At 41.6% G+C, this 13,890-nt stretch overlaps 1 protein-coding gene across 1 annotated transcript in view; it reads right to left on the reverse strand.

Moving 5' to 3' along the window:
• GRIP1 (glutamate receptor interacting protein 1) overlaps positions 1–13,890 on the reverse strand; it is a 752,861-nt gene that overhangs the window by 45,776 nt on the left and 693,195 nt on the right. The window contains exons 17-19 of the mRNA XM_070370106.1: positions 7,606–7,750; positions 5,036–5,175; positions 4,676–4,867 (exon numbers count right to left, since the gene is read on the reverse strand). Of these exons, the coding sequence (XP_070226207.1) occupies positions 4,676–4,867; positions 5,036–5,175; positions 7,606–7,750 (477 nt within the window). The remainder of the gene's footprint in view (positions 1–4,675; positions 4,868–5,035; positions 5,176–7,605; positions 7,751–13,890) is intronic.

Raw genomic sequence — 13,890 nt, forward strand, 5'->3', positions numbered from 1 at the left:
GAAAACTATAAGACAGTATGGAGACAGACAAATCAAAAGCAGAACAAAATCTAAGAAGAACAGAAAAAAGTTAATCAAATTAAAAGCAAAGACTTATTTTTTAAAAAATCAGAGTGAAATTAAATAAATGCAAGAGCAAGTTCCTTGTATAAAAGAAAAGCTAAATAAAAATAAACCACTATCAATATAATCATGGGGAAAAAGAATAAAAGGACAAATACACTGGATACAGAACCATATTGGGAATATAATTATAGAAACCAAGAAAAAATGACAAGACCCAAATGAGATTATGTAATTATAAGCAAATACATTTGAAAAACTGGATGAAATGGAGTTGCTTTACTTTTTCTGAGGGAATACAAATGATCAAAATGACCTCAAAAAGGATCCAGCAATCCCACTTCTGGGTATTTATCAGAAGGAAATAGAATCTGTATAGAAGAGATGGCTTTACTCCTATGTCATTGGATTCTTATTCACAATAGCCAAGATATGGAAACAACCAAAGTGCCTGCCAATGAATGAATGGATAAGACTGCCTGACTTAAGAGTCAAGAAATACAGACATCACGAGTCTCACTATCTAGGAGTATGACAGAGCCCAGGTACCACCTTTTTGTCAGTCTCCTCTTGTATTGATTGACCTTTGCAAATTCTAAGGAAAGCAATTATAGGCTTTTCTTAGAGTTTGAAGGAAGAAGAATAAAGGGCTATAAGGGGCCTATAAACATAAGCTCTTGATAAGGCAGAAGGACATGAATATAAGGGTCAAGAGAATGGGGTGTGAAAGAAGCTGGTCCCCAGAGGCAGGTTAGACGCAGTCTGCATCAATAGAATTGAGAGTCATCCCACTGTGAGACTTCTTTAAACTCACTCCTTCTTTCTCCACCAGCTTTGACTACACCATCCTTTTTCCCTTTTCTTTAACTAAGTAAAAATTCACACTGTTGGTACTTGTTAACTGTCTGGTCCTTCAGCTGGGTGACCTCTTCTACAAGAATCAGGAAGCTGTCTCTTTGTGCAATCTTGTATACCCATCATGTGCTGGCCTTCTATTATGCCAGTCATTACATATTTGCTGAATGAATGCATGCAGCAAGCTTGACATTTTTGGACTAGATGCAGAGACCAATAAGAAAGGTGCCCACAGAGAAAAGAATTCCTGGCCTGTGGAGGAAGATGTGTGTGATGGAGGTACAATATCCTATTGGTAATGGGACAACTATTATAGACTTGAAGGTAAAAGTGTTCCTGAGATACGGTCTGCTGAGAGGCTGTGCAGACAGGATGGAGAGAGAATATCTCACAGTATGATATATCACGGGGGGAAAAGGTGATACCTTCTATACCTTCCTTTAAAAAGTCAGTTTCACAAGCACTATCTGGAGAGATCAGGTTTAAGCTCAACATCACAAGGAAAGGGGAAAAAGACAGACTTTGAGATCTTGGTAAACAACAAGCTCAAGATGAGCAACAGACAGGGGACTTCCCTGCTGGTCCAGTGGTTAAGACTCTGCACTCCCAATGCAGGGGGCACAGCTTTGATCCCTGGGCAGGGAACTAAGATCCCACATGCTACAAGGGGTGGCCAAAAAAAAATGAGTGACAGGAAGTGATCACCAGAATTCTTATGCTGAGGTAGACTGCGCTGATGGGTTCTACAGTCTCCAGGGATGAAGGTGACAGACGAGTTACTTGCGTGGCTCTGGCCTGCCAGACCGTAGTATGACTTTCCTTTCTGAGCGCTACACTTGTACAGAGTTAAACTTGAACATCGTCAGAAGAGAGGCTCCCAGGGTGAAAAAGATGTTCAAAAGTAAGTCATGTGAGGAACCAGGAAAGGAACCGGGGCTATTTTGCTCAGAGAAGGAAAAGTTCAAAAGAGGCATGAGGGCTGTCTTTGAGCAGTTGAGGGGCTGTCAAGTGGAGGAGTCTTTAGTTCGGATGACCTTGAGGGCAGAACTAGAACTAATAGGCCGAAGCTACATGCTGACACATTTCAGCTCAATACAAGTGAGAATGCAAGCCGTCAGCTCTTGCTACGGGGAGCTGGGAGAGCTGCCTTAGCAGTTAGGGAGCAACCTGTCGCTGCAGGCACTGCAGCCCATGTCGTGTGACGGCGGGCAGCCAGGCTGGACAGGCCATCAAGGGCTGTACCGGGTGTGAGACCAGCTGACTTCAAAATCGCTCCCAACATCGAAATCCTGTGGTTTCAGCTTCCATGTTCCTTATGAGAATCACTTGAAATGAGTTACGTAAAAGTGCTTTATAAACTCTAAAGTGTTTTACAAATACAAGGTATTATTATTAATTTTTCATCATCTTGTAAGATGTCAGTTCTACTCCAACTGCCATTTTCTCTATATCTCTGTTCTCTCTCCTCAAACCTGTAATGATTTTTAATTTATAAATGCCAAATTTCTTATTATGATGACTACTATTCCCCATCTAGGATTTCAAATTTCCAAAATCCCTCATAAATAATAAATGGTTCTTCTTCTTTTATAAATGAGGGAAAGGCCTTACATTCCACATGCTAAACCTGGGCCTGATCTTATTGTGTATAAGTATAGAGTAGCTAAGTTCTCACACATCACTCAGGGGCAGAGCTCCTTATAATCAATAGCTCACTGAAATTTGCGCAATAAAAAGTTTCCACATTAGTAAATAAACAATAAACAAACACATTAATAAATAAACTTCAGTCTACATTGACAGAATTTGAGTTGGGCCCTTTATCCAGAGTGCTCTCTGGGATCTCATGAACTCACTGGAAATAATAATATCTGTTATTTGGTGGCATAGCTAACTTTCACAAGGTATTTGGACTTGGATAAATTACTTGCCAGATAAATGAAAGTCCCAATCCTCTTTGGGGTCTTCAAAATACTTTTTCCACCAAACTCCAATATCATCTCTAACAAGTAATGACTTGACAACTTTGAAATATCATTTCTTTTCTTTCTTCTCCACCCTTCAAAGGATTTAATAGAAAGTGTCATAAGCAGAAGTGGGCTGAGAGGAAAAAACTAGAACCAGGAAGAGAGCAAACTGGATACAGATTCTCCTCAAAAGCAGGTACCGAATTTACAAAGCAACTCTCTTATCCACCCATGTGTTCTCCAAGCCATTTATCTATTTGATTCTTTGACTTAAACCTAGAGCAGAAAAGGGATTCGTAGGCTGGAATTTACACAGAGCATTAGAGAGACGGTAAGGTCGCAAAGAGTCGGACAGAACTGAATGATTAGTACAACACACACACAAAGCTTAGGTGAGAATAAATACAGAGAGTTTTTGACTCACTTATCTTTGGATGCTAAGCATCACTGAGAAGGAAGCATATTTTTAAAAGAAGCCTTTAGGGACTTCCCTGGTGGTCCAGCGGCTAAGGCTCTGCGCTCCCAACGCAAGTAGCGAGGGTTCAACCCCTGGTGAGGTAACTAGATCCCACATGCCGCAACCACAGATCCTGTGTGCCATAACGAAGACCCGGCACAGCCAAATAGATAAATAAATATTAAAAAAATAAATTAAATAAGTGTTTATATTCTGTCTTCTGTCTAACACTTTTTGGTACTCAGAATCTGTTACCAAGGTTTAACTTTTCATACAGGTTACACTTCATCACATGAAGATGAGGTTTGTGAAGAAAAACTACTATATACTTTTGCATACTATGATTAGGGCTTCCCTCGTGGCTCAGTTGGTAAAGAATCTGCCTGCAATGCAGGAGACCTGGGTTAATTCCCTGGGTTGGGAAGATTCCCCTTGAGAAGGAAGTGGCTACCCACTCCAGTATTCTGGCCTGGAGAATCCCATGGACTGTATAGCCCATGGGGTTGCAAAGAGTTGGACACGACTGAGCAACTTTCACTTTTCATACTATGATTAACAGTATAGAAAACTCTAAGGATGAGTATTGGAGGAAACCCCTACAAGTTGCTATGAAAAGTCAGGAAGAGGCAGGAATAAATGGGGTCACAAATCTTTGGCTCATCTCCTTGCATGCCTCCAGCATTCTCTATTCCACCTTTGTGCAGAGGTTGCTGAAAAAGTAAGACAATGCAGCTGGTCTTCATTGACCCAACATATCATGTGGTTTGCCTCATATTAATCTATGCTTGAAGAACAAGCCCTGGATCGAACACTTGGACAGCAGTAGATCTAACGGGGGTCTCCTAGTATTGAATAGATGTTCATAACTGTTAAATGTTCATAGCATTAAAGAGGAGGAAATTCAAGGCCACAATATTCAATGTGTTTGCTATGTTTGCATTCATGTAGACACAGGGAGAAGGCAATGGTACCCCACTCCAGTACTGTTGCCTGGAAAATCCCATGGATGGAGGAGCCTGGTGGGCCGCAGTCCATGGGGTCGCGAAGAGTCGGACATGACTGAGCGACTTCACTTTCACTGTCCACTTTCATGCATTGGAGAAGGAAATGGCAACCCACTCCAGTGTTCTCGCCTGGAGAATCCCAGGGACAGGGAGCCTGGTAGGCTGCAGTCCATGGGGTCGCATAGAGTCGGACACGACTGAAGCGACTTAGCAGCAGCAGTAGCAGCAAACACAAGTAAAATATTCTTCTCATGGAACAAAAGGTGGATCTTTGAGAAACATGAGCTTCACCAATGATAAATCTCCGGTTCCCCGCGGCTAGGACATACCTTGATTCCCATAGCTGCTTTCTATTCCAGAGCCATCCCATGAATCCACAGCACTGTCCACGCTGGGCACAGTGGAGGGGTATGTGTCGCTGAGTTTGCTTGGCTTCTGTGCTGGAGATGGGTCCTCCACATCTCCCAGGTCACTCAAGTGGCTGGCAACAGGGAATTTCTTGGGACTTGATGCTGATTGGGCTTTAAGGAAAAGAGCTTAAGTATCAGAGTAAATATAAATACAAAGATATGCCAACACCCCCTGGCTGAAGAGTCATTTCCCCAGAAATATACACGTAGATATTTGCACATTCTTTTAGGGAAGCAAATGCACTGGAAATCCTTAATTGTGGCTCTTGATCCACTCACCATCTGTCTGCTTCTTAATTTTCAAGGTGACAGTCTCTCCTGCCATCTGTAACAAATGGATGGCTTCACTCAGAGGTTTCCCTTTTAAGCTGCTGCTGTTGATGGCTAGGATTCGGTCTCCTATGTGGATCGCACCAGTTCTGAAACACAAATAATAATAGGAAAGGTAGAAATAATCCCTGAATGTAAATTCCCTGACATACTTCATATATTCACAACAATAAAGACTTGGCAAGGGTCTCTCGAAGTCACTCCTTGTCTCCTGGGCAATGTTATAAGATGACTGCCTTGCATTGTGAATTACTTTTCAGTTTCAAATAAAATAAAAAAAAGTTTTAATTAGTTTTTAAAAAGGACTTGTGTGCTTTTTAAATTCCAAGAAAGTGGAGTTAGCTGATAACACTCTGCAAAATCCCAAGGAAACAAACAATATTGGTCAATCAACATAGTGATGTTTAGCATGGAGCAGTCCTTCTTTCTACAGACTTAGAAATGATTGAACACAATCAGTATCCCAGCTTACTGGAAGCAAGGCTTAGACAAAAGACTGTGGTGGTGATTCCAAGGATTGAAAAGGTTGAACTCAGGAATCAATACATTTTTTTCTTTTTGTGGCCACGTCACGTGGCTTGCAGGATCTTAGATCCCAGGTTGCAGGGATCGAAACTGTGCTCCCCGTAGTGGAAGTGCAGAGTCCTAACCACTGAACTGCCATAGAGGTCCCAGGAATCAATCTGTTTGACGCCAACTCTGTCACCTACCAGCCGTGTGACTTGGGCACTTAATTTTCACCTGTCTAGGTGTCAGTTTCCTCATGACTACAATGGAGAAAATCATCTCACAGAGAAGCTCTGAGGACTAAATAGGAAAACACATGTAAAGGGATTAACGTTCTGCTTGAAATGTGGAAAAAGAAAATTAATTTACTGATCAACAGAGAAACCTTTAATGTTTTCCCTTCTCTTCCCATCCTCACCCAATTCTGAACTAGCAGACTGGAAGTTATAATTCTGATGTTCACCATATCTATCTTTGTTTGGAAGCACAGGTAGGGAAGGAACAGACTCACAGCAGTCAAACTCAGGAAAGGTTTAATTTTATTTTTTGGCCACCATGCGGCATGTGGGATCCTAGTTCCCCAATCAGGGATCAAACCCACGTCCCTTGCAGGTGGAGCTTGAAGTCTTAACCACTGGACTACCAGGAAAGTCCCCCTAGGAAAGGTTTAAAGATCTCTCGACCTGGGCTGAAGGACATAGAGTGGGAATCCCATGTGCTAGCCTCTGTGGTGCTGGTTCATTTTAAACACATGAGTGAAGGAAGCCAACTCACAGGCTGCTCGTGCCTGAGTGATCTGACCCCAGCCTGCTCTGGGGGTGGTGGGCATCGTTGGTGACACTGGGTCACACACCAGATTATAAGGGGCTGCCTAACGAGTCTATTGATGCATCTACTCTTGAGAAATATTTTTTTTCCTGAAAAAAAAAAATCAATTCATTCTTTCATAAAGAGTCTCCAGGGAGTTCCCTGGCAGTCCAGTGGTAGGACTCACGCTTCCATTGCTGTGGGCTGGGTTCAATCCCTGGTTGGCAACTAAGATCTGACCAAAAAAAATCTCCAGTTTATGGAAGAGCCATACTGTGAGCCATAGAACACTTGACTAGGAGGTTGCCGAATCAGATCAATATTAATCATTCCCTCTTGTCTCTCTTAACAGATGAAACCTAGGCTGGGGGGATGGCTGGAGGGTACATGTCATAGGTGTCTCTGTCAACATCAGAATGCAAACTTTCATCAGACCACCCTTCTGGAGCTCCTCAGTGCCCTCACCTACCAGATGAGGATGCTGGATAAGCTGATTTTCTAAGGTGCCTTGCAGCTCCAAAATTCTGTGATGCTGCATCTCTATTTTGCAAACCATTGTCTTCAAGTGTCAGCATGAGCAACGTATGTGTGCACCTGAGCTAGGTTAATGGAGGATAGATCTGGTTATGGGGTTTGAAATATGTCCCACAACATTGTCCTGGGAAGCAATAAGTGTGAGAGGTGGTGGTGGGATGCATGCAAACAGAAACAAACTGCCAAAGGGACAAATGTGCATTCCGAATTTCAAGATGTTATTAGGTCCCTACACTGTGGTCTGAAATCTTTGAAGACGAAGCTTATGTCAGTCATTCTCTCCACAGCTAAGCCAAGTACCTGTCAGGTAACAGGGGCTCTGAAAACATTTGCTGAATTGAATCAGACAAGCCTTTTAACCTCCTTGCACTTTAGTCTCCTCCTCTCAAAATGGACACAGGATAAATTTACCTCTAGTCGACTGTGGTCAGTTGATACGTTTCTGGAGACTAATATCAAGGCTAAGCCCAGGACACTTTTTACTGCTTTTAAGATGCCCTTCAAGTCAGAGCTCTGCCTGAGAGTTCTCAAGCTCTAAAATCAATCCTTTGTGCCGATTTTAAAAAGTCAACAGATAAACAAGCAGGTGAGGGAAGCATGTTTTTACGCGGCTGTGAGGAAGGAAACCCATTTCAGACACAGGTACTTGTAGCAGTTGATTCAAGCGGTACCTTTCAGCTAATCCCCCTTTAGTGAGGCTTGAAATGATTATAGGATCAAACGGCTCTTCAGTTCCTGAAATTGTGATGCCAAGAGGCCCCCCGTAGCGCTTCAGCTCCACGGTGTAAATAATTGCTCCGGAACTTTCTTGTTCATCTGCAATAAATGCCAATGAATCATAATTGGTTTCTTTGGAAGAAGCAGAGTAAAAAGACACATATCTTCATACATGAAATAAGAAATTCAAAACATCATCATTAAAGCATTATGTCTCAGAAAATAATTATTTTGGGAAGTAGCATTTCCTTAGTTGGCTGTAACATTCTAAAATAGGGGTGTTGCTGTCACGTATCAAGGAAGGGGTTCTCTGCCTAATGACTTATGTTTTAAACCTGTGAGGGAGCTACCCAGCTGGCACTGCAGGCCTTTTAATATGGTGTTCCTGCCTTGCACAGTGCTTGCCTAGTGTTTTGTGAGTGTGTCATAAATATCTGGGGGCTGAACACATGGTTAAGGAGGCAATAAGGGTGGAAAGAATCATGCAGTAAACAGAGATTGGGCCATGCAATTCTTGTTTTCAGGCTTTACAAGCAAGCTAACTCTCAATAGAGAAAAGTTGATTTTACTCATGGTTACAGCAAACTTGAATATATGCATGGTTAAGTGGGGCTTGGAAATCTGCAGCCCCTTATCTATCGTTTCATTGATTGTGTCTTAAAATGTGAATCTTATTCACAAATACACAGATATTCAGAGGGTTTTTAAAAAATTGTTTGTTGTAGCTGATTTGCAATGTTGTGTTTGTCTCAGTTGTACAGCAGTGATTCAGTTAAACATATATCCACTCTTTTTTAGATTCTTTTCCCAAAATACAGGTTTGAATGATTTTTCTCCCCTCTGTTCTTGAGACTAGGAGTCATGTAAATAACATTTCAGTAGTATATACCATGTTGCCACACTGTAGTGACCTAATTTTTACCATTTAATGTTAGTATGAAAGAAAATATTTGTGAGTATGGTCTGCTTAAAGCCTTGGCTTGAAAGATATCATGGGACACCTTCAACATGGTTGGGTGTTTTGACAATGTCAAGGTTGCAAATACGAAGTCTCAAAATTCAGAGGGTTTTATTTGCTGATGACATGCTGAAACAAGAGATTCTGGGTATATCTTGTTTTATTCCTTGGGCCTGGGAACTGTGAATGGTTAAGGAGTTGTTCATTGCTGTACCAAAGGATACAGTGAAATGGTTCAGTAGATACTTTAACAAAATAGTCAGCTTTTATAGTCAGGCTGTATCCCAGTGAAGCATTAACACAGTCACATTTCTGCAATGAGCAGCTGTTCATTTATGATATGAGGCCCTAAAATAGGAGGAATAGAAAAGCTTGAATTAACAATTCAATTATCTGTGTGTGCAGTGAAGAATTACAATGAATATAAAATAGAAAGGTCTGTAGAGAAATGTAGGAAGCGATGTATACTCTCCAGCCAGCACCTTCTTCACCTCTGGCGTTTAGGAGTTTGGGGATGTACCCATCACCTCTACTTCCTCACTGCTCCATCTACTCAGAAGAAGCTCTATACATAGAGAATAAAAACCATCTCCCACACTGCAATGCTTACATCAACATCTAGGGTATAAATATCTTCAACATTAGACTCAAATTTATACTGGCAGCTGAGAATCCTCCACATCAAGCCTTCAACAGCTCTATTTGGTGGTTTACCAGGGTTCTGTTTTACTTGTGGTCAATAGGCTTGGTGCTGGCCTGCCAAGCAGCTGCTGAGAGAAACACCGGGATACAGAGTAACCAAAAACGGAGGCAGTCACAAGTCTAACTTTCTGTACACTGTGACATATCATTGCCCATCAGAGCTGGGTTTTACATAAACCATTAGGGTACTACTGGAACAGCACACGTACTTTGCAGTCTCTGCCAACAACTATATTCGGCATAAAATTCTAGGTGAGTCATTTGATTAGTAAACCTTGGTACAGTAAATGTTAGTTACCGAGGAGGCACTCTGATGTGCCTGCCAGTGGGAAGACCTGGCCGTTTTACTGCCCTTCTTCCTTATAGGGCAATCATGAACACTGGCATGTCAATGGGCACCAAGCATTCTGGATCTGGCCATCAGCTCTTTACGGGAGTTGTGGGAAATGCCGGTTACCAAGCACATGGAACCCAGCTGCCCAGAGCCCAGAAAACTGTGGGAAGTTTCCACTGAAACTTCAGTCCGGATGAAACCAACCGCTGGCCTGTAGGAAGCTGAGCTGGGTGCAGTCCCACTCTCTAGGAGAGTGGGGAGAAACCAACTCCAGTTAACTTGTTCTTCAGGTAACCCAGTTATCTGAACGCGCATAACAGCCAGTGCCCTGTGTTATTTCCGGACAGTTTTGCAACTTGTATCACTAAGATGACAAAATAACACCAGGAAAGGAGTAAACGTGTTTAGGACAGTTTCAGGCCACTTTCTGTAGGGGGACACTTTTAATCAGGCAGCTGAGGTGTTTCAATAACAAAAGGCACTTGTTAGGGTACTCAATGAGTTTAAATAGTGATGAGATGAAAGTCAAAAAAATGGCAGTATATTAATGAAGATGTGATGCTATATTTAGACAATGTCAAATATGTAGCTGATTTCTGATTTATTCAACAAATAAATTCTTCAAAACAAAAACTTGAAAGGAAAGATTTAAGAAACATTACAACCAAAAGCAATAAATACATCTTTTTGGATTCTAATTCAGAGCAACTGTTTTTAGAAAAACTTATCTATCCATGTATATGAAAACCAGGGAGACAGGAACATTGAGTAAAGACTGGCTCCAAATCGGGAAAGGAGTACATATATTGTCACCCTGCTTATTTAATGTATATGCAGAGTACACCATACGAAATGCTGGGCTGGATGATACCACACTCACAGCAGAAAGCGAAGAACTCAAGAGCCTTTTGATGAAGCCTCTTGATGAAGGTGAAAGAGGAGAGTGAAAAAGCTGGCTTAAAACTCAGTGTTAAAAAAACTAAGATCATGGCATCCAGTCCCATCACTTCATGGCAAATAGATGGGGAAACAATGGAAACAGTGAGAGACTTTTATTTTTGGGGGCTCCAAAATCACTGCAGATGGTGACTGCAGCCATGAAATTCAAAGATGCTTGCTCCTTGGAAGAAAAGCTGTGATCAACTTAGACAGCATATTAAAAAGTTAACACATTCCTTTGCTGACAAAGGTCCGGCTAGTCAAATCTATGGTTTTTCCAGTAGTCATGTATGGACGTGAGAGTTGAACTATAAAGAAAGCTGAGCACCGAAGAATTGATGCTTTTGAACTGTGGTGTTGGAGAAGACTCTTGAGGGTCCCTTGGACTAAATGGAGATCCAACCCAGTCAATCCTAAAGGAAATCAGTCCTGAATATTCATTGGAAGGACTGATGTTGAAGCTGAAACTCCAATACTTTGGCCACCTGATGTGAAGAATTGACTCATTGGAAAAGACCTCGATGCTGGGAAAGATTGAAGGCAGGAGGAGAAGGGGACGACAGAGGATGAGATGGTTGGGTGGCATCACTGATGCAATAGACATGAGTTTGAGTAAACTCCGGGAGTTGGTGATGGACAGGGAAGCCTGGCATGCTGCAGTCCATGGGGTCACAAAGAGTGGGACATGACTGAGCAACTAAACTGAAAAATTATTGCTATTGTGATGATATTTAGTTTTGAATTTTAGAAGTCTTTTATAAGAGTATTGTTTAGGGATACATTAATGATATTTGCAACATTCATTGATATGATGTCTAAAATTTCTTCAAAATAATTCAGTGTATGGGTGGGATGAGGAAATTAGGGTGGGAGTAGATCTAAAGCAAGATTGATTCTAAGTTAATAGCTATTAATGCTAGGTGATGTAGATGGTTCATTACACAGTCTTTATTTTTAAAATATATTTTCATATTAATTTTTAATTTACTTTTAAAACTTTTTATTTTATATTGAATTATAGCTGATTAACAATGTTGTGATAGTTTCAGATGGACAACAAATTGGACTCAGCCATACATATACATGTATCCATTCTCCCCGAAACTCCCCTCCCATCCAGGCCCATCCAGTTAAGGTTTTGGTGGCACAACAGTAAAGAATCTGCCTGCCAATGTAGGAGACACTTGTTCGATCCCTGGGTAAGGAAGATCTCCTGGAGAAGGAAATGACAAAACTCCAGTATTCTTGCCTGGAAAATCCTGTGGACAGAGGAACCTGGTGGACTACAGTCCCTAGGGTCACAAAGAGTCAGACACAACCTAGTAACTAAACAACAACCAGACCCTATGAGCCAGCTGCCCACCAAGCAGGGAGCCACGTGCTCTTGAGGAGGCCCCATCTCAGCTCTGCCCAGTTGCTGCCAGCAATGGTTTCTCCCTAAATTCTTTTCCTACTCTTTGTCCTTCTCTGCCACATCTATTTCACCAGCCCTGTCAACACTGAATTCTTTCTTTTTCCTTCTCAGGATATTCTGAAAGCAATAAATCTAAACATGTGGCTCTCTTCCTTAAAGCTTTCCATTAGTTCCCCGATTACTGAAGAATAAAATGCAACCTCTTGGCATGAACAGGGCTGAAGCCTCTATGTCTTCTGCCATCCTTTCCCATTCCAATCCAATCTAATTCTCTCCCCAATGGTCCCTTTGAAAAGCACCTGTCTTGCATCTTTAACCTTGCACCTGTTACTCCCTGGGCACAAACATCTTCCTTCCTCTGGAGAATTTTATTCTCACTTTCTAAAAATTTTTAGGCTTTTTATTTTGTATTGGGGTATAGCTGATAACAATGTTATGACAGTTTCAGGCGAACAACAAAGGGACTCAACCATACATATACATGTATCTGCTACTGCTGCTGCTAAGTCGCTTCAGTCATGTCTGACTCTGTGCGACCCCAATAGATGGCAGCCCACCAGGCTCCCCCATCCCTGGGATTCTCCAGGCAAGAACACTGGAGTGGGTTGCCATTTCCTTCTCCAATGCATGAAAGTGAAAAGTGAAAGTGAAGTTGCTCAGTCGTGTCTGACTCTTAGCAACCCCATGGACTGCAGCCTACCAGGGTCCTCCATCCATGGGATTTTCCAGGCAAGAGTACCGGAGTGGGGTGCCATTGCCTTCTCCGATACATGTATCTATTCTCCCCCAAATTTCCCTCCCATCCAGGCAGCCACAAACATTGAACAGAGTTCCATGTGCTATACAGTAGGTCCTTGTTGGCTATCCATTTTAAACATAGCAGTGTGTACATGTCCATTCCAAACTCCTCAATTATCCTTTCTTTCCACCCCCCAACCCCCAGCAACCATAAGTTAGTTCTCTTAAGTCCGTGAGTCTCTTTGTTTTGTAAGTTCATTTGTATCATCTCTTTTTAGATTGCACATATAAGCGGTGTCATATGATATTTTTCCTTTCCTGACTCACTTCACTCAGTATGACTATCTCTAGGTCCATCCCGTGTTGCTGCAAATGGCATTATAACATGGCTTAGCTGTCTTATCTTTCTGCAAACCTTCCAGGCTCCTTAGCTGAGACTAGAGACCTTTTCCATGAGATCCTACAGCTCTTAAGTATTCTTGCAGTGTTCCCATACTTCTTTATAAAATTCTTTTGCCTCCTCTCTTCCCACTGAGAAGAAAAATTGAATTTAAATTCTTCCTAATTAACGAAATTAAACAGAAAGGAATAAGGTTTGGTCAGGTTGAGCTTTGGAGGCTCACACACCATTGTAATGTAATATTTAAGATTCTTTGCTCCCTGAAAACCAATTTTTTAAAAATCGAGTATAGCTCATTTACAATGTTATGTTAGTTTCAGGTGTATAGCAAAGTGATTCAGTTATACATACATATATATCTTTTTTGTTCAGATTCTTTTCCTTTCTACATGAGAACCAATTTTCGCCCCCATTGGGAATTCATGGTCTAGTATATGCTTTCCACTCTGTGTTTTAATTCTCTCTCTACATGTTTCCTTTATCTGAATAGGATCACCTTGAAAATTCATGTTTTCTTTTTTTTACTGGAATATAATTGTTTTACAATGTTGTTAGTTTCTGCTGTACAATGAAGTGGATCAGCTATATGTACACATGTAGCCCCTCTCTCTTGTGCTTCCCTCCCACCCTCACCTCCCCACCCATCTAGGTCCTCACAGAGCACTGAGCTGAGCTATCTGTGTTATACAGCAGGTTCCCACTAGCCATCTATTTTACACATGGTAGTGTAATAGCACGCTCCAGTACTCTTGCC

This window comes from Bos mutus, chromosome 5 (assembly GCF_027580195.1).
Source record: "Bos mutus isolate GX-2022 chromosome 5, NWIPB_WYAK_1.1, whole genome shotgun sequence".
Taxonomy (NCBI): domain Eukaryota; kingdom Metazoa; phylum Chordata; class Mammalia; order Artiodactyla; family Bovidae; genus Bos; species Bos mutus.